The 20769-nt window shown below is 40.9% G+C and overlaps 1 protein-coding gene across 1 annotated transcript; it reads left to right on the top strand.

The window, feature by feature from the left end:
• The first annotated feature begins 275 nt into the window (after positions 1–275).
• On the top strand, positions 276–20140 carry TACC3 (transforming acidic coiled-coil containing protein 3). The gene is made up of 16 exons (XM_066185309.1): positions 276–369; positions 4002–4182; positions 4317–4462; positions 6787–7869; positions 8974–9073; positions 9525–9717; positions 10709–10755; positions 11605–11738; positions 12366–12477; positions 13177–13329; positions 15656–15732; positions 15823–15866; positions 16822–16982; positions 18271–18377; positions 18584–18704; positions 19969–20140. The coding sequence occupies exons 2-16, from the start codon at positions 4003–4005 to the stop codon at positions 20032–20034; spliced, it is 2724 nt and encodes a 907-aa protein (XP_066041406.1). The 5' UTR covers positions 276–369; position 4002; the 3' UTR covers positions 20035–20140.
• Positions 20141–20769: the final 629 nt, after the last annotated feature.

The following is a 20769-nucleotide window of genomic DNA, read 5'->3' as shown; positions in this document are numbered from 1 at the left end:
CTGAACGCTGCCAGGGACGGGGCAGCCACCGCTGACGCGGCTGTTCCTGGGGACACGGCGACATCTGAGCCCGGGGAGTTTGTCCCGGGCGGAGCCGCGCCCTGGCTGCCTGCTCTGCCCCGCGCGGGGGCGCACTCCGGGGGTGGGGAGCGCGCAACGGTCACGCGTGGCGCTGTCCCCGCCCCCCTCCCGCAGGGCCCTCTTCTGATTGGCGGGCGTGCCCGAACGCCGCTCCCTCATTGGCGGGCCGGGGCTTCCGTTGGGTTTGAAATCGTGTGGCGGCGGCCGAGGAGTTGTGGCCGGTGGTGAGTGCAGTGTGCGCCGCCTCAGCTGAGCGCCCTCAGGGCTCGTCCCGGGAACTGCCGGCAGGTACGGGGGCTTGGGGACCCCGCTGTAAGGTGGTGTGAGGCTGGGGCGAAGCGTTTTGGTATCCCTTTGTGAGATTGGGTGCTGCAGGAGGCTCGGTGATCCCTCTGTGAGTGGGGGGGGGGGGGGGGGGGATGGGGGATGGGCTCGGGCTCTATAGGCTTGAGGCAGTGTGGGGCTGGGAGGGGCTGCGTCGGGGCCTCTTCGTGAGATTGGAGGGCTCGGGGACCGCTCTGGGAGCTTGGAGTACTATAGGGGTGAGCTGAGGGGCCCCTTTGGGAGCTTGGGTTTGGGGGCCTTTCTGTGACCCTGGAGTGCTGAGGTGGGGGAGCTCTGGGGTTGCTCTGTTAGGTTGGGAGGAGGCTTGGTGACCCCTCGGAGCTTGAGATGGTTTGTGTTTAATTGGGGGACTGAGTGGGATGGCTTGGGGTAGTGTGGTGTTTGGGGATCTTAGGGACCCCTTAGTGAAATTCGTGCTTGGGGTGTGGGACTGGGGATACCTCCTTGTGCAGGGGTGTCAGGGGTACTTCCGTGGGCTTCAGATTGAGACATTTGAGGATTATTTCTGTCAGTTTAAGGATAAAGAGAAGGCAGGAATTTGGGGGTAATGGTAGGAGCTCAGGGGTAGAGCTCAGGTGCTCCGCCCCACTGAAGTCGGGGGTGAGGTGAGGCTCTTGGGAGCATCTCTGTGTGTTTTAGGGATGATATGGGGTTGATGGGGAACCCGGGGTGAGTCAGGAATAAAGACGGACTGAGGCGGGGTCGGGGTTGGGTTTGGGTTTTGGGGGGAGGGGGGGTGTGTTTGATTTAAAACACGTCTCGGTGCCTGGATAGGCAGGGATGGAGCTCCTGAAAAGCCCTTCCCCGGCCTTGCTGCTTCTCCTCTGCAGTCAGGGGAAGGTGATTATGAGGGAGCTGCTTCTCGGGAGAGTGTTTATTTGTTCGGAAGTGAGATATTTGCACTAAAATAAATATATATATATCAATCAGCTATGTGTCAGTTTGTGTGGAAATATTCACGGCACATACTTACTTGCTTTGCCATGAGTGAGTGCTCTGCATCTCTGCTGCTGGAGGAGTTCAGAAGGATAATAAAGTAGAAAAAATTCCATCCCTGCCCTGCATGTTCAGTGGCTTTTCAGGCATTTGAGACCACGTTGGTGTTTTGGATATCGTGTCCCAGTATTTGTGAAGCAACAGGTTACCTGAAGCACTTTACAAATGATAGATAACTGAGGATTAATTATCTGTTGTCATGTCATTGAATTTATGTTGATTCTTAATTGTAGAATGGCAGGTTCCTCCATGTGCCCACGTAAATATTCCTCTAAAACAAGGAACGTTTTCATTTTTGTGAACTTGGATAGATCCATGAAAAAGTTTGGGTTGAAAGGGACCTTGAATATCATCTAGTTCCAACCTCCCTCCCAGGGACATGGACACCTTCCAACAGACCAGGCTGCTCCAAGCCCCATCCAGCCTGGCCTTGAGCTTCGTTTTGCTATAGTGGGAAAACCTGCCTTTCATAATACTTGTGTGCTTTGGATGCTGAGCACTTTAAACAAAGACATGAATAAGGCTGCCCCTTCCCTTTCACTTTATCACAGCTACTAGCTAATGAACTTGTGGAATACAATTTAGATCAAATCTTGACTGCAAACTTTTAAAATAAAATGATTAATTACTATTAACATTTTAATTCTAGAAAGAAATTTGACTTTTAGATTTAATATCTGAAGCGATATATGTTTATGGTGTCAATTTATTTGGTTTAGCAATGGTGCACAAGTAGCTCAATGACAAAGCTGAAAAGGTCTCCCAACAAACCTCCCCTGCTTATGGAGCTTGTTTTAGAAGGTGTTGACAACTTTACCATGTCCTAGGCTTGTTTATAAAGTAATTACAGTAAAAAATACAGTTTGTAAAGATTCACTTAATCTGTTGTCTCAATTTTAGTTTGGAATAAAGGAAAGCAATGAAGTTCACTTCAAGTTCTACAAGTGGTTAATGTAAAAATACTTAATACAAAAAAATCACCTGAGCTGAAGCATTAATATGATGAATAAGGAAGGAATGAAGAAATAGCTAATACAGGCATGCTTTGCATGCCATTGCTTCTGCAGCTATTGTTTGCATTCCATTGCTGATTAAAAGTGCTGCTGTCAGGCTTGTAGACAAAGCAGCTGAGTTCTGTGGGGAGTAGGAAGCAAATTTTCCCATAAGGATTAATGTAGGAGTGGAGAAGTGTTTGGAGGCTTGTGTACAGAAATTTAAATACATAGGGGCAAGGAGATTGAAAACATGACTTGAAATTTTCAGTGTTACAAGTGTTCTTGTTACCTCTTTATGACACTGAAAACAACCATATGTAGTCTTCCTCAGCTGATTTTCTAGATTAATCCTGAATATATGATGAAAAACAGGCTAAGGATTGCATGTTTGGTCAAATCAAGATTTGAGATCACTGAGAATGGTTACACATTGCAGAAAGCTGATGTGTCTTCCACTTGACCCTGGTTATCTTGCACAGGTGATAAAAGATAATACATCTGCTCTTATAAAATAAATTGCATTGACAGCAGTTTTTCAGATAAATAACTGCACTTAGGTGTCATCCATTATGGACAGTGACTGTGCTTAGAACCTCCTTGCCTTACCTCCTGTCTGTCTCTTTTTTTCAAAAACAGCTGTGCATCACTGAGTGTTAGCATTATACCTTTAAGAAGGGCAGAGGCTCCAATGGGAATAAAAAGCAGGCACAGTTCAAGTACTTACAGCATGGTGGCTTGCCTGGTATATTTTTAATGTGCTTTTTCTCTATTTCTAATTTATTTTCATCCTTAATCTTAGTTACAGCCCCGGCTTTAGTTTCAAATCCTTCACACTAGTACAATTAGATCAATATTTAACAATTTGCTAAAGCTTGTGCATGTCCAGTGTAAGAACAATATTTCAGAAATATTACTAACAATGATTTTTCTCAGATTTGCATACCAATAAGGGCTGTGCTGCAAAGGATTCCTAAGTACCATGTCCTTTACAAGAGCAGCATATGCTTAGACAGTGCAGGAAGAGCCTAATTTGATTCAGGGCACTGATCCCAAACACACCCTAACTAACCAAATGTGTTTCTGCTGTTTGCTGGTGTACAGTGTAGTAATGAGACCATGTGAGTAAACAGAGAGATGATTGTCATCTGTCTCCTCTGCCCCTTGCAGGAGCAGTTGTGTGGCTTAGCTGGATGCCCTGGTACAAGAGGCAGGGCTGTATGTCACTGGCTGAAGGGGTTGGGAATGAGGAGGCATTGCAGGTGACAGATCTCCCTTTAAAGAACAGGCGGCTTAATTAGTAAGGCTGGAATGTGAGCTGTGGAAGGCAAAATATCAACAGTTAGCTCCTCAAGCCCCTACCAAAAGCAGAGGGGCTGTGCACTGCTGCTTTTAGATACTTCAGAGTTTTCTGAGATAGACCTTTCCCTGTGAAGACTTTCCATGGCTTCCAACTTTCCCTTTGAAGCTGTTAGCAGTCTTGGCTAGTCAGTGCCAGGCTGCCAACCTCTTCCATTATCTCAAAGTGCATCTGGCTGACCACACCCTCTCATTCATGCTGCGCTGCTGTGTGTGTTGATGTTCTAGAATGAGTCTGCAGATTTTAAATGCAGAAAATGGAGAAAATGGAGGAAGCATGAAGGATGATTTAACAGCGGAAGACTGTGGCTTTTTCTTTGTGCTGCCGGAACCGACAGGGAGACCTTCGATTCTTCGCCTGTCCCAGAAGGAAAACTTGCCACCAAAAAGTGTGGGAAAAGCGATGAAGGTGAACTTTGGGTTTTGTATTCTTTTTTTTCTTTCTCCTTCTATGGCCTCTGCTACTGAAGGCATGTGCTACTTGGTGCTTGAAAAATACTGTGTTCATGTTTTTCCTTTTTCTTCTCCACCCCTGTCTTAAAGGTAACCTTTCAAACTCCTCAAAGAGATCCTCACACTCGAAAAATCCTGAGTCCTGCTATGGCAGACAAACTTCAGACTGCTTTTGCACTTGACAACTGCTGTGAAGATGTGGCAGATGATCTTTTATTTGCAGCCTCTGATGCTGAGTGAGTAGTGAATCCACTTGCTGTGTTACCCATGTGGGACATGCTCAAGTTAACTTTCCCTTTTTTAAACCGATATAGTTAAAGTATAATTTTCTCTTCTACAGCAAGATGTAAACTGTGCAAGAGGACCGAAATTAATACTGACTGATGCATGAACTTTTTCAAAAATAACTGTCATTACTTTTTAAGAAAATTTTATCTTGATTGTAATGTTAATTATTGTATGCTTTTTCTAACTCCTCTGTAACTGATTTCATTAAGGTAACTTATGGTATGGGTAAATAGCTTGACAAGAGATACTGCAAGAAACAGTTTTGTATTCTCTATGTAAGGTTTTCGTGTGAGAATACAACTATTCTGAAGCTAAGTGTTAACATATCTTGTATGTTAAGTACTGTTGTATCTCGAGGGGTAAAATCTAAAGAGATAAATCTTCTGAAGGGTTAGCTTGAATTGACACCTTGAGTCAGGGAGTATTAAGATTTTCTTTAATCTAGCAACACAAAGTGAATATAACATCAGTCACAAGTGTAAACATGTTTGTGCCTTTATAGTCTAGCAGCCTGAGTCTCAAAGTGGCTCATAGTAGCTGTTTGGAGAAGAGCATAAAATCTGGAATGTTTCAGTTTGGGGGTGACAATATTAAATGCAATTTTTTCTTACCGATTTTTAGTCCCCCTTTAAACTAGCACAGACATCTGACGCCTGTAATTCCCACCAGCAAGAAGTCTCAGTTCTTAGTTTTGCCTTTTGCAAGCAAACACACCTTTTTGTTTGTTTTTAACGACCCAATACTTTCATTTGATCCCTGTTTTTGTTGTTGGGAGGGTGGGAAGGGGAAAAAGGTGGCAATACTTAAATGTTCTTTAAGTGTATATATTTTCTTCAACTGTTTATTTCCATGTACAGTCTAGTTCAGAAAGCTATTTCTGAACTAACCACCACAATTAAATCATGTAATGGTATTCATGCCCCGAACTCATTGCTTGCACAAATAAACAAAGATTTAGTACTTATAAAGTTCAAGCGAGTTTAAAGGATCAGCACTCAGTTGTTTTAGTTAGGGCATGATTGTATCAATGCACTGCTTGTGCTGAACATGTCCTCCCTAGTTTTAAAACGTGAGAATTTGTTTGTAACAAACATGTGAAAAGGCTCCGTGTTGCTGAACGGGGTCACGTTTGACTCGTCACAAGTGATTGACGTTCCAAGCAGGTGTCTCGCTGCCGACTGGCACTTATTTGGTTAAACACTGAAGGGGAGTGGGAGGGACCGGAGTAGTCCGAGCCTGGGGCTGAGCTGTTGCCGGGAAGAGGCGCTCAAACCGGGTGAGAACAACTTCTGCAGCTCTTACCTCCTGCCTCTGCTTTCGAGTTTATCAAAGTGGAGTTTTTAGTGAGTGGCTTTTAATCATGTTCTGTTCTGCAGCAGATAAGGATGGCACATAGAAATAATAACTTTATGGAGGGACAAAACAATGGGAGGAAATCCTCTTTCAGGAAGTAATGGCTTAACTCTCTGTAGTCTGAGGCTGAGCTTTCAGAAGTTGTGTACAGTTTGGGGAAATAAAATAGAGAACAATAACTTGTAGAATACTCAGCGATAGTGAGTACACAAACTCTTTAAACTGTGTCTTTTGTTAGAAAATCTTACCTTTCTCTTACTGGACAAGTGTTTTCTTATATATCACTCTGCTCTTCAGATCTGCTGTTGTACAGAATTTAGAGTGCCTGAAGTCCAGGTTCTGTTTTTGTATGTAGGCCCTCAAAAATCAAGTGCTGGTGCATACCTACAGGGGGGAAAATATTTGCCAGAATGTCCAGACAGAGTAATGACTAGTGTGGGAGAACCTGAATCATGACTTGGTTTTGTCCCAGACTTGAGTCTGTCATGACTCAGATGAATCTGCATGAAGATGGTACCACAAGTTGTGCTTGTGTTTGAGCTGCTGATGGTGAATAACTCCTCCTTAGCAATGTGTGTTTCAGTGCCTCGTGAAAGGGCAGTGTCCAAATGCTGTGGTGAGTAGAGCAGTCTCCAGGGATGACTGGCATAAGGTAGCAAGGCTGTGTAGAACACTAACTTCTAGGGTTGATCTCCCTAGGTTTCATGTGTACCCGAGCTCATAAGCCTTGACTGTTTAGGTGACAACTGAAGTCTTGCTGTTACATTTTGCTGTCAGCTGACTTACTGAAAAAAAAAAAAACCAAAAACAGTTTACTCTGACCATACGAAGCTACTTTGCAAATCTTTCTAAAGATAATTTCAAACTATGCCAGCAAAGTAACTATGTTGTCTTTTTTTCTTTTTTTTTTCCAATGCAGCACATGTCAACAAAAGACTGAAGCTGAAACAAACAATACACAAATGCCAGAGAAGGTCAGCGTGGCTCCTTACCCAGATGATGAGATGCCAGTGAAGAGTCGAGGTTCCTACAATCTTGATTTTGATAACTTAAATGACATCAATCCTTTTCAAAGTTCAATACAGTTGCCTCATTCTCCTGGAAATCTGCAAAAGTCACCTGTAAAAGTATCCAGCAGCCCTGAGAAAACTACTGAGAAAAGTCATGATTCTCTTCTGCGGGACAATGCAGTTACTTTTGCTTCAACCACAGCAAGTACAGAGTGTTTAAGTGAAGACAAGGCTCCCATCTCTGAAAAAGAATCTGCACGGAGTGAGCTGGAGTCTAACACATCCAAACTGTCCCCTGAGCAAGCAATTGATGACTCTGAGCAGTCTGTGAAATCTGCTTCCACAGATGCAAGCCAAACTGATAATTCAGTGGTGTTAGCAGATGCACCTACACCTTCTCTACAGTCACCTGGTAACTTAGGGCCCAGCAGTTCTGATGTAAGTAACTCTTCTAAAACTGAGGAATCAAAGCCTCAGAACATTTCGGTAGCAGAAAAATCCTCTGCACAAGAGTCAAAGCCTGATGAAGAGCTGGGTGTCTCCAGTGGGAAACCTGCAGAAAAGCCTGATATCACCAAGGCTGGACCAGTGAAACTGGAATTTGACTTTGATAATACCACTGCTAGAAAACCACCTCCTAAGAAACTAGGTAAAAGACCTGGAATTAAGCCACCTTCCAAAAAAATTCCTATTTCCAAAACAAAACCGGAGAATACTGAAGTGCAAAATAAAAGTAACGTGGAAGATGAAATCCCTCTTCCTAAAGCATCCTATAAGTTTGACTGGGACAAACTTGATGATCCAAACTTTAATCCGTTTGGAGGAGGCTCTAAAATTTCCACTTCACCCAAGCGTTCTAAACCCAGCCCCCAGAAAGTTCACCTGCCAGAGGAACAGGAGAGGACCTCACCAAGAAGGGAACCTCTTCCAGTGGAGCAGGATAACAGGCCAAATACCTTTGAAACTCTTGAGAAAGAAGAACCCAGAAATGTGTAAGTGAATCTGTAGCTGAGTGCAGAAGCACCTTGAATTCATGTGAGGAAAGTTAGATAGTATCTCATACTAGTCCATTCCTGCTGCTCAGACTGCATCTCTCCTAGGCAGAGTCTGTTGTAATCTCTAACACAATTATGTTGTGACAGCAAAGATCTTAATTGGGGAAACTCCTGAGATGACTAGCTTTAGGCAAAAGGTGTTCTTAAGTCTGGGAGAATTGGAGAGAGCATTATTCAAGTGGTGCCTTCCCCACTCCTCCAAGATGAAAATGTGGAGAATCAGGTCATTGCTACTGTCTTTAAATAAAACAGGGAAGTAGGCAACTTGGTGCAACTTGGGAAGGGATCAGGCAGTTTTGTTCTCTGCTGAACTCTGAGGTGCTGTTTCTTCCCTGGATGTTCTTGATATCTAAGTGCTATCTCCAGTAAAAACACCTGGCTCTGAAGCTGCAATTTTCTGGCAGCACAAAGACTTTATTTGAGGATGGAATATGTTGTTACCTTTCCTAGAAAGGCTAGTTATTAATGTTTCTATAGACAGTCAGGTGCTTTCCAGAACTAGACTGGCACAAATTGTTCATTTGGCAGAAATGTTTGCACTCTTACACCCTGTGTAACATGATTGGTTACTGTTTACCAAGGTGAAAAGTTTACTTACTTCTGACAGCACAAGTGGAGTATTGGACTTCTCTAATGAAGTTCACACCAATAATCACAGCATTGCCTTGGAAAGAGGAGCAGGCTACTTGTAAGTCTGTTCTTAATTAAACAAAGAGCACATCTTGAACTTTAAAAAAGCAATGAGCCTAACAAATGGAAATAAGTGCAGTGTTTGGTGAATAGAAATAAGAGGTGCTGCTGGGACTTTCTGCTTCCCAGGAAACACTGCTTCTGATGGAGGGAGAGCTTTCTGTCACATAAGTTGTTACCAGATGAGACAGTCGGTTTACATCTCCATCCTCTAAAGCTTCCTGTGCTGTGGCAGTAGAATCTCTCAAAGAAGTTACCTTTGTTCTGTTCATCTGGTTATACAGAATTTGAACTGTGTGGCATAAATACTGGGGGTTTTTTTAATTCTGTTTGTTTGTTTCTTTTCTTTAGGGAAGTTGTTGAGCAGAGTGTGGTAGAAGACTTGCCAAAAGCTCGAGAAGAGAAGCCAGGAGTTCAAGCAGAAGCTGAACTTGCAAGAAAAAGAGAAGTGGTAAGGTATAGGAAAGATAGCCAGTTCTTACCAAGTTGTTCCATGGAACAGAGTTCTCTGTCCTAGTGATATAATCTTGTGAAACCTCGTTTTGATATTTTGTCTAAGAATTGTGGGTTTGTGCATCTTCAGCAGCTCTAGAAGGAATGTCAGCTGTGCAGACCTGTGTTTTGAAGGTAACATCAGAGACAGCCAAATTGGTACCTTTGTGTTTAGTGTCTTTTTTGATTAGCAATTGCATATAAGGACAAACAAAAGGGTGTGGACTCTAGAAAAGTGGCTCCTGAGCTATGCTCAGTGTTGGTAGTTTAATTTTTTTGTCTATGAATTTTTGTTTTATTGTATTAGCTGCCCAGTTAGTTTGACAAACCAATTTGACAATTAAAATAATTTCCACTGCATTTTTAAATAATTATTTTAACAATTGAACGGATTTTGTTTTTCTTAACAGGAGAAAGAAATTAGCCCATCTAAAATGTCTCCAGCTAATGCTGCCCCGTCTCAAGATAATTTGGTTTCCACTGACAGTGGAGAAAAGTCAGTGTCTGCAGAAGAAATTAAGCCTAGTTCCCCCAAAACTGAAGTAACAGCAGATGAGACAGCTAATGCTGAACCTGAAGAGCTCTTCAGGCCATCATCGGAAGGTAAGAGCATTTCTTTTAGACAGACTGAAAATATGTTTTTTTCAATAATGTATATATTTTTTTTTCTAAAGTTTTATTATGGATTCTAGTTATTTTTTTTTTCTCTCATTCTGCCCTTCTGAAAGGACTCCAGAACCCCAGTGACTAACAGTGTTGGGCAATGTATCTAAGCCTAAGTTCAAAAAGCTGGCCATTAGAATTCAGCAGCCTGTGAGGATGGAGTTTAGGCTGGTACAAAAACTATCTTTTTTAGAGTTTGTGACAGTTTCTGTGCTGAAAAATTGTTCCTGTAAAATAATTTCTGGTGTTAAAAACTTTGTAAATTGGGAGCTCAAGAGCTCTACAGGTGTTTGTGAGCCTGTAGGTTACTGCAGGCCTCAGCACTGCTGGTTTCATATTGCAGTGTGAATGAACTTCCTGACAAGTATGCTTGTCTTGAGAACTTCCTTACGTAGCTGTGGCTCAACCACTTGGATGGATTATTCCTGGTGGGAGCACTGTGTGGAAGGATGAGCAAATGGTCTGACTGCAGTGCTGTCTGTCACTTAGCTTCATACTGGAGTGGAGTCACTGTATTGGGAAATGGTTATAACTTCACCCTTCAAATCTGAGCTATGTGCTGATTTTAATGGTGAGATTGACCATCTTGCTTTTCCATGGGACATTGTGTGTAACAGAATATGTGAGTGTGCTTGTCACTTTAACCATAGGACAACAGAACTTCTTCAAATGTGTTTTTAGTCCTGCATATTCTTACACGTATTTGGGAACAAATTCAAGTTGTAAGTTTGCATAGCTTAAAAATCTTTGTGTTTTTCAGGTCTGGGTAGAAAGACTGTATTGTGAACAAATGAAGAGCTAGAAGTCATGAGAATGAGAACAGGGTTGTTTTTTTGTTTTGTTTTGTTTTATACACATGTGTTTATTTCTGTCTGTGGTAGGACAATTTGGCAGTATTGCATCTTCACTGTATTGTTTCCTCCTTTTCCAGTTTTTGGAATGGGCATAGACTATCTGGAACAGTTTGGGTCTTCATCAGTAAGTATGACATTAACTATTTTGTTTGCCTTCCCGGCAGTGTGGAGAGGAAAGCAAAGATGGAAGTGTCAAGCCTTAAATGTTTTCATGAATTAACTTCACTTTGAATTGTCCACAGAATTTGTCATCTGTTCCAAAGGAATGCAGTGACAAGGCTGTGTAGGGGTTGCTGGTGCAAGGCAATGTAGTTATAAGTAATTCAACTAAAAATCAAAGATCTCTGGCTGTCAGTGTGCAGAGGTGCTGTTTTTCTTTAATGGCAGTGAAACTGAGGTGAATGATGTTTCACTTCTGGCCAAAACTGCTAGAACATGAGGCTTTAAAAGTGCAGGATCATTGTTTCAAAAACATTTTTTTTCTAAGCTCTTTTGCTTTATGGCCAGTTTCAGGAAATTTGTTTCTAAGTGAGGCTTGTCATGTTTTAATCAGTTCAGCTTAGTTATTCTTTCTTCTGTTTGGGTCTAGAATAAGAGTATCTCTGAACAGTGAATGCACTGAATTGAAATTGTTTTGATCATGCTGTGTTTGTCATTATTTTATGAACAAAGAGAAAATGGCATACACTGCTTTTTCAGCTTATAATACTACCCTTCCCTCTCAGTGTCTTCTGGTTTGGAATAGTTTGTTAATGTTTGCCCTTTTGATTGTGTCTGAATTCTCTTGATATTACATAAGGACTTAAGCATGTGGGCACAGAGTTCTCTTATGTAATTTTCCTCCTGAGAACAGTGCTCTGGCCACTGAAGAATAGGCTCACCCACTCTTCAGAGGATTATTTGTGTGTGGGTGGGATGTGTGTGTTGTGCTCTGAAGCAGCAGATCTGCCAGTTTATGCCTCTTTCCCTTCAGTTCAAAGAATCAGCCTTGAGAAAACAGTCACTGTATTTGAAGTTTGACCCTCTGTTGAGAGACAGTCCAAGAAAACCAATTTGTGGTACTATTGAGTCAAGTGAGAGTATCGTGGCAGCTCCATCTCAGCCTGGGTAGGTATTGACTTAGTACATAAAATTAGAGTTGTTCAGCTTGCAAAAGACCTTTCAGATTGTCAAGTCTGGCAGTTAACCCAGCACTGGGGAGTCCACCACTGAACTGTGTCCCCAAGTGCCACATCCACACATCTTATAAATACCTTCAGGTCTGGTGAGTTCCCTGTTCCAGTGCTTGACTACCCTTTCAGTGAAGGAAGTTCCCCTAATATCCTATCTAAACCTCCCCTGGTGCAGTTTGAGGCTGTTTCATCCAGACTTTTTCCTTGGGAGACTAACCCCCCCATCACTACAAACTCTCCTCAGGTTGTAGGGAGTGAGAAGGTCCCCCTGAGTCTCCTTTTTTTTCCAGGCTGAGCCCCCTCAGTTGCTCCTCATTAGACTTGGTGCTCCAGACCCTTCCCCAGCTCTGTGCCCTTCTCTGCACATGCTCCAGCAGCTCAATGAGCTTATAGTGAGATGCCTGAAACTTGAAAACAGGATTCAAGGTGTAGCTTCTTCACCAGTGCTGGGCACAGGGGGACAATCTGCCCAGGCCCTGCTGGGCAGACTGCTGCTGGTACAAGAGTTTTGCAAAGAAAGTCAGCACTTGAATTTAATGGTGTTATGTTTGTTCATTTTTAGTCCTGTTGCTGATTTAAGTAACTTGGTTGAGGAAGCTGGAAAGCCTTTAGTGAGTCTTCAGAGTGAAGAAAAACCAAAAGGACTTGATCTTCTGGGGACATTTACAACTTCTGTAAGGGTGTCTGGAATGCTATCAGGTTTCATGTTGATAGTTTGGGAAAAGGATAGCCTAGGTTCTGGATTTAAGACTTATGCAGATATTATAGGGATTGCAGAGTGTGATAAATATTTATTTAAACTGTTGTTTTAAACCAGGTTGGATACTCATTTATATCAAAGTTGAACTTTGTGATGGAAACTTTAAGTATTAAAAGTATTTGTGGAAACTGATGCCATTGCACATGGTCTAATGGAATTTGAGCTGTTTTTAAGAATACTCTGGTCAAGCAGTCTTTTTTAATGCAAGTCAAGCTACAAAAGACAAGCTTTGTGTTGTAATTGCACTGGCGGGATGAAAAGCAGGTTTAACTGGATGTTCTTGCAGCTATGGTTTATAGTTTGAACAGATCTGCCCGCAGCAGCTCATCCTGAAATGGTCTCTTTTTCACTTGCGAGGAACAGCATGGTGTCATCTGCTTTGTTTCTGATAGCTGTAATTAGTGGATAGCAGTTCTGGTTCTGCCTTGTAGGTATTTCTTAGAGCTGTATGGTCAATTTCAAAGTAAGAGAATTTTATGCTAACAAAGTTCTGGAGGTCTCTTGTGTGTTTAAGTGAGATATGTTGACCTGGCATTGAATAACGTGTGTACACCTAATCAGTGATATGACAATAGGAATCTGTTGAAACTTTGCACTTTTCTTTTCTATACAGGATGCTGGTCCCCTAATTCCAGACTCCCTGAGTAGTGATGTTCCTCCAGTCCCTTTTGCCACTTCTACAAATGCTGCAGTGGATGCTATTATAGATGTGCTGAAGTACAGCCAAAAAGACATGGATGCAGCTGTTGAAGTGGTGAAGAGAGAGGTATGCTGGCCCTTCCAAAGCAGGACTTGGCATAGCCTTGGAAGGTCCTTTTGTTTGGATTATCTGGGATAAATCTCTGCTTTGCAGTTTTTTTGTTATACTTGACATAAGTATCTCGTTATGGAAAGCTTGCTGTGGACTTGATGGGTGCTATAGGTATAGAACTCTTTAGAGCTAGCGCTTAAGGGAATAGTACAAACTTCATTATTAGTCAGGTTCTGCCTTAGATCTATCTGGTGACTATTAAAAGGCACATGCTGTTAGATGGGATAGTTAGGCTTAATATCAGTGATCTGGGTACTTCTTATTCAAGAGGCAGGAAATACATTTTCATGCCAGTGGAAGAGAGTGACATATGTAGTTTCCCTGAAACAAGATAAAACTGTAGTGCCAGTTCAGTGCTATTATCAATTCTTTTCTTGTGGGATGTGAATGCACAACAGTATGTCCAGCTAATAAAGTGAAGGTGAGGTCTGGAGCTCACTCCCGAGAAAGGGCATTAGTGAAGGAGGGAAGAAATAATTGGTGAGGTTTTAAGCCTGTTCTCTGATTACAGAAATTGCCTTTAAAAGCCTATCTTCTGATTGATGCAAGAAGACTCACATATCCACTCAATTCAACAATTTGAGTCCTTGAATCATTATGACTTCTGAGTTATGTAACCTTACAAACACTAAATAATGTAAGAGGAGTATTTAAGCATAAATCTCCTTAAAGCTAATTGTATCACTTCAGAAAAAAATGAAGCTTTCCAAATTCCTGACTGCTGTACGGCAGGCAGGGGCACTGGGGGTGCCAAACAAAGATGACTTGTGATTATTTGCTGCTTAAGTTCTTCTTTTGTTTTAGACTACAGAGAGAATGGGTTTTCTAGGAATAACTTTTACTTTCTGTCATTCAAGAGGTGACTTACACTCAGCATACTGTCTAGTACAGGAAAACAAATGTGGCTTTGATGGGGCAGCTTTTAGTACATTGATCTAAAACAAAGAATCTATATAGTGGCAGGAGTAAGGCTTGTAACATCTTAAGAGCGCTGCTCTTTTGTGTTGGAAAGAACTACTTTAAATCTGCAAACACTGTTGTAGGTGTGACTGGATGACTCCAGCTGTGTCACTTAAATGAAAAGGTCTGGAATTACAATATCAACCTGAAAGGAAGACAGATTAATTTTAGCTATTTTTTTTTCATCTGTGAAACAATGCAGGAGTAGGAGGAAAGTGAAAACCTGTTTTCCTTTGGAGCAAACACAGCACTTAGGGAAGCTTGCTTTTTTGGGGTCTACTGAACCCTTTTTTGAACTTGCAAGTGCGAGTTTCTAACTTGTTTCCATCTTCACGTACTTTTGCTTTTGTAACATTTTTTTTCTAGCTTGGCTATTGCTACTCTTAATAGTTTGTACATTCTTTTTTCGCTAGTGTCTGCTTCCTGTCACCTGAAATAGAGCAATCTGATTTTAAATATATTGCGATAAAATAAATACTGAAAAATCAGTGTACTACAATTTACTATGTAGTTTTGTGACAAAAGTAGCAATAATCATGTGCTTTCACTTTTTTTTTTTAAATTCCAGGTTATTTTATGTATTTTGAGCCTCTTGTATTTGAAGGCTTTGCAAAGTGCAGTCAGCTGTGTTACAGTTAAACATAACTTTGTCCTGAAGTCTTTGTTATGGAGCCTGCACAAAGTGTTTAGCAAAGAGTATTTGTGCTGCTTAATTCTGTTACTGTGAGGTCTGCTTTAGTTTAGCTGATATGCAATAGGTATCATTATTCTCAGATGAATTGAGGCATCTTTTAATACTCCCCTTTCCATGTTCCCTAATTGAGTGTTGAATATAAGTTACTGCAAACAGCAGTTTGATCTTGAACAGGCTTCTGGTATTTGTTCTCTCAGGTGTTAATATTAGCAGTTTTGTGAAGTGTTTTTTTTGTTTGCCCTGTAAATAAGAGGGAAATGTGTGTCACTTTAGAAAACGTTCCTTGGCCCATTGTGTTCTCTCAGAAATTATAGTTATCTACGCAGACACTGAGTTAGAGTAGCCAAGAGTTTGGTTGGCTGAGTTGGCTCTGATCTCGCCACTTAAAGAGGTACTGGCAATGTGCTGGGAATCATATATGCAAAATCTGTGTATTAATCTAAATTCTATTTGAGTCAAGTTTGTAATTAAACAGTTTTGATTCTGTTAAGCAATTAGGACTTATTTCTCTCTCTGTATTAAGGTAAAAGTATACATACCCAAGCTGCCCTTTTAGATTGTTTTTAGTATCAAATCTTTTATCTCTTTTTGTGCAAAAAGTAAAGGCTTACCTTTTCACCCTTAAAGGTTCAAGAGAAAGAGCTGGAGATTCAGAAATGGAATGAGAAGTATAATAAGCTTCACATGGAATACAAGGAAATGGGGTATGAATCTGTCCTGAATTTTAGATCTACTTAATTATTCCAGATGCTTTTTCTAACTTATGTTCAACTTTTCTTTTTCATGGTTTTTAGAAAAATAGTTGCTGAATTTGAACAGACAATAACACAAATTATGGGTAAGTTCCATATTTACACTTTGAGTGCCCTGGGGGGCTGGGGCCTGCTTAGCCTAATGTTACTAAATGAAGTTAGTACTCTTTCACCTCTGACATTAATATTTCAAGTGCTTCCAGGATAAGTGTAAGGTTTAAGACAAGGTAGACTAACAATTTTATGCATATTCATAGATACGATATCACTTGATAGGTAACAGTGACTTTTTGAATCAGGTATGAATGCAGCTTTTTCTTAGTCTCCACTGGAGTGTGAGCTGGTGGTTTATTAAAACTGGCAGATCCAGTTGTCAGCACTTTGTGTGTAATTGTTTATTATCTGACATCATTTAAGTGGCAAGGTATCACTAGAAGTTCTTTCTGACAGATCTGGCCTTTTGCTTTAGTTTGTGGCTTCAAAGCTAGAAAAGATATCCAGTGAAGTTCTTCTTATATAGTTACACTTTCTAAGCTCAAAGCTGAATTAGGCACATCTGTGCCAGCTCTTTTGTGCTCCTCTAAGGCCATGGGGAACATAGCTTGGGTGTGCTAACCCAAACCTCTTCTGGAAGTCTGCTGTGCTGGTCTGACTTGTTATCCCAGTCTCCTCCAGATCTTCCAGCTGTTGTGTATGTTTAATGAAAACACTTTTGGATTCCTTGCATCTATCACAACATTCGAGGCTCCTGTTACAGTAAACTTGAGTGGAGTATTTTGGCTACAGTGCTGGAGAACAAATGCTTTTAGGCAAGAACATTGTCATGGTGTTTAATGGCCTTAAGTTTGGTATGAGGTAATATGTAACAAAGCTACAAAGACTTCTTAAAAGCACAGACGGGGGTGTTTTCACAAGGGAGAGGGTATGTTTTGAAAACTTTGTGAAGGGAAGAGTTGAAGGTGTGGGGATTATCTGTCTGTAATATAGAACTGGTTTCATGCTAAAGCAATCACTATCATGGGTTAACTCCACTTTCTCTAGAGGATGCTCAGAAGCAGAAGGAAATCTCGAGGAAAGAAATACAGAAGCTGATGGAAGAGAAGCAGCAAGCTATTTCAGATCTGAACTCTATGGAGAAGTCCTTCTCTGAGCTCTTCAAACGACTTGAAAAACAGAAAGAGGCATTAGAGGGTTACCACAGAGTAAGATGACTTTATGCAGATAATATCCTTACAAAATAAATGAGATTTAGTGGAGAGGAAATGGTCAAATTTCTAGAGCAGCCATTAATTAGGTAGTATAGGGACTACCTGTAAAACCAGGTGCTAAGTTGTTTGTTTAAAGATCATTAAAAACTAATTTGTTGTATCTAGTGACTGACTTAAAGTAAGATATTGATATCTTAGAAAACAAAGTTTCTTCAAACAGGTGAGCTGTTTCTTGCTGCAACACGTTTTTTGTTAATTCTAGAGATACTCTCATGTGGCAACTGCAGCCTAAGAGCAGCTTGTTTCCCTTCCATTATATTGAATGGATGCTGAAGAGGATGTGCAATTACAAATCAGAATAATAGGTTATTAGGTGCTCCCTACTAAGATGCTTGTGGGGTTTTTCTAAAGCTAAAGTCAAGCCTTTGTTCTGCAGCTTCTTCGGAGGCTGGAGGTAGGAAGCTAATGAGTATCAGCTATGGTTTCTTACTCCATGAAATGCATAAAAATTGATTCAGTTGTGCTTAAAAAAGTGCCTTCAGATTTTTTCATTCAGTTATCCTGTAATGTCCCTGTTTACTAAAACTCAGATACTAGCCTATTAGAAGTTTCATGGTAGTCTGGGTTTTAGGAACAGACATACTGTCTGTTTACAACTTCAGTTTCTTCTTCAGGAACATGTCAGGCTTCCTTCATCCCCACCCTAAATTCAAAAGCCCTTTCCTTAGCACATCACTTGGAAACACAGTTACTAAATTCAAGACCTACAGTTAGTGAATCTTAGCAATTGTTTCAAACAGTTCCAAATTCCTACAATAGCTAATAAAATACGTTCATAGTGTGACTACCAAGGTAATTTTCTTGCTGTTAGTGTTGGATTTGTTTACATCAGGGTCCAAAGCCTGAATCTTTCCATGGGTTCTTTGGAGAAATTGGATTTCTGGCTATTCTTGTGACAATTATAACTTAATGCAAGGCTGATTTTAAAAAAAAATGGAGCAAAAAAACCAAAACCAATTAGTTACTGTCATTTTAGTGACCTTCTTTACGAGTTTGCTACTAAATAGTGTGTTGGGGAAAATATGGTGAATAAATGTTTGCAAAGTTAAGATAGTTGAAAGGAGGCAGTTCAGTCCATATAGGCCTGTGGGTTTTCATAGTTGTTCCTGTTACTCTAGTGAGGAAATATTGCCACTCAGGTGTAGTCAAATAACCCAGTTGTCAAGTGGGGAGACTCTACTATCTTTAACAGCTAACTGAATTTCTTTGGGTTTTGGGACAGAATGAAGAAGTTCTGAAGAAATGTGCAGAAGACTACTTGGCTAGAATTAAAAAAGAGGAGCAGAGATATCAGGCACTCAAAGCACATGCTGAGGAAAAGCTGCAGCAGTAAGTACTGTGCCAAGAAACAGGGACCAGGAGTGACATACATAGTTTTCACAGTTGCAGTAGAATGTGGTTCAATAGTGCCAAAACTTAGCTTAAACATATTTTATTTGGTGATTAATCCAAAGTACAAGCATCTAGTGTGATTCTGTGAGAGTTCTGCTGTGCTGTCTGAAGGGGATGTAAACACCATCTTGCACCTGTTTCAGAGCCAATGAGGAAATTGCCCAGGTTCGCAGCAAAGCAAAATCAGAGACTGCAGCACTTCAAGCCACTCTGCGCAAAGAACAGATGAGGATCCAGTCTTTAGAGAGGAGCCTTGAACAAAAGGTCAGTCACAGCACCATGATGGGTGGGTCTCTCCAAGCTCTTGCCTTGGATTGGGTCATCTACTCCCTCATATCAGGGCTAGAAGGAGTCTTGCTAACTGTGCTGGTTTTGATGGCTGCTGTCCTGGCAGGCTTTGGGAAATTGGCATTGAGACCTAAGACACAACTCTCATGTCAGGACTTCTCTATGTATGTTTAGATTTTTTTTTTGAGCACAAGGTTTGTTTCCAAACCAGTCTGGGTTCCTATGTCAGGAGGTTACTGGAACTACTGAAGGAGGTGGTGATTAACAGTTACACATGAAGCAGAGCAAGAATATGGGAGTAAATTTTGAATAACTATCTGGCTCAGCTTGTTCATGAACATGATTTATAAGCTGTTAGCACTAGTACATATTTAACTGTATGTGACTCAAGTTTTCAATATTGTTCAGGCCATTAATCCTTGTACTTTATATTGTTTCATATTGCGTAGGTGAAGTCTTAGAATGTTTTGTAAAGGCAAATCCTTTGTTGGAACCCTTCAAAGGAATAAGATTTTTGAAGATTAAAAGTCACTGCTGGAAGTGCATGCTGTTCATTTTGCTGCATCATTGTTGTCTCTGCCAGTACTGAAGACTCAAAAATTGATAATGCTGACAGATTGCTATTTTAGAAAAAACCCATATTTGAGAGTCTTCAGGTTTATGGCTGAAGTTTGCAAGGCAGACGAAACAGTTGGCCTGTAACTGGAGAGATGAGACAAGCCATTTAATACAGGATTAGGTTTGGTCTTGTCATAATACAGCAACACTTTAAGAGTTCTTACTAAAATGGTGTAACTGTTCCCTAAGGAGTTTTACAAACCAGAAATTGTCACATGTCAGTAAAAGTATCAAGGCATCATTTTACAGAGTCTGTCTTGAGAAGATTAAAATCTAAACTGTCCATGTTTTGAATTTTGGTGTACCTAACAAAGGCTGAGTCCCAAAAGTTTTGTTTCCTTGGATCAGTTGGTCTCCATTTATTATGGGTATTAGGGGAATGCCTGTGGAAGAAGCAGAAACAGTGTAGTGGATTCTGGCTCATTTCCTCAGGCTCCTAAGGATGCCTTGTGACCTTTGGCATAATAGATGGGATTTTACATATAAATTTGCATGAGCCACTATCATGTAAATGGACTTTCTATTGCATATACTGGCAAACAGGATTTATTGCAACTCAGCTAGCTACAAGGCTGTAATATAGTTTGGACATACCTGAAACTCACTTTTTTTTCTTCCACAGACTAAAGAAAATGATGAATTAACGAAAATCTGTGATGACTTGATCTTGAAGATGGAAAAAAATTGATATCTTAACTGTCTTGTAAATATGTTTATTTTCTCTGACTTGCTGTCTTGTGCATTCACTTACTTTTTTTATGTATGTGGGGAAAAAATAAAATTGTTGATTCACACTTGTCTTCCATGTTATTGGCTGTATCTTTTGTAGGAAGCATCTATTAAGTTCAATTGCTGCTTCCGGTAAGTAACGATGTCTTTCACAGCATTTTCACGCATTGCTAAAAGGAAAAGCTTTTAATCAGTGTACTTTCAGTCTGTTCCCTGTGTAAGAACTTTGAAGCTCTATACTCTTGACCTAGCTTTGCTGGGGAGGGTTGCAAAGGGCATTGTCTCTATTTTGCACTTGCTGCTCTCTCACTTAAATCAAGGCATTCCAGAGTTACAAGACTGAAGTAAAACTGTAACTGCACAAGTGCTTTAAAGTATTTAGTAATGTAAAAAGATTTGGAACTTTGGCTTTGGTTTGTGGGTTTGGGGTTTTTTTATTATCATCTCTTAGGAGCTGGAGTGATTGTTTTTGCAGATAAGCTAAGGCAGAGGGTTTAATGTCAGGACTGATTGCTGCTTTCCTTCTCTGGGGTTTTCCATGTCATTAAGTCTGTCTGATGCTACTGACTATAAAATCTTCAGTCAATCTCCCTGGCCCTGCCTACAATGGTGAGTCTTGAGAGCTGCAGGCCATAGGTTATTATGAAGTCCGCCCTACACAATAGCTGACATCTTGCAGACAGCAGCTGGATTG

This window comes from Chamaea fasciata, unplaced genomic scaffold (genome assembly GCF_029207755.1).
Source record: "Chamaea fasciata isolate MVZ Bird 193981 ecotype frontalis unplaced genomic scaffold, bChaFas1.0.hap1 SCAF_6, whole genome shotgun sequence".
Lineage (NCBI taxonomy): Eukaryota > Metazoa > Chordata > Aves > Passeriformes > Sylviidae > Chamaea > Chamaea fasciata.
Note: the sequence above shows the minus strand (reverse complement) of the source record. Positions and strands in the feature narration are given on the sequence as shown.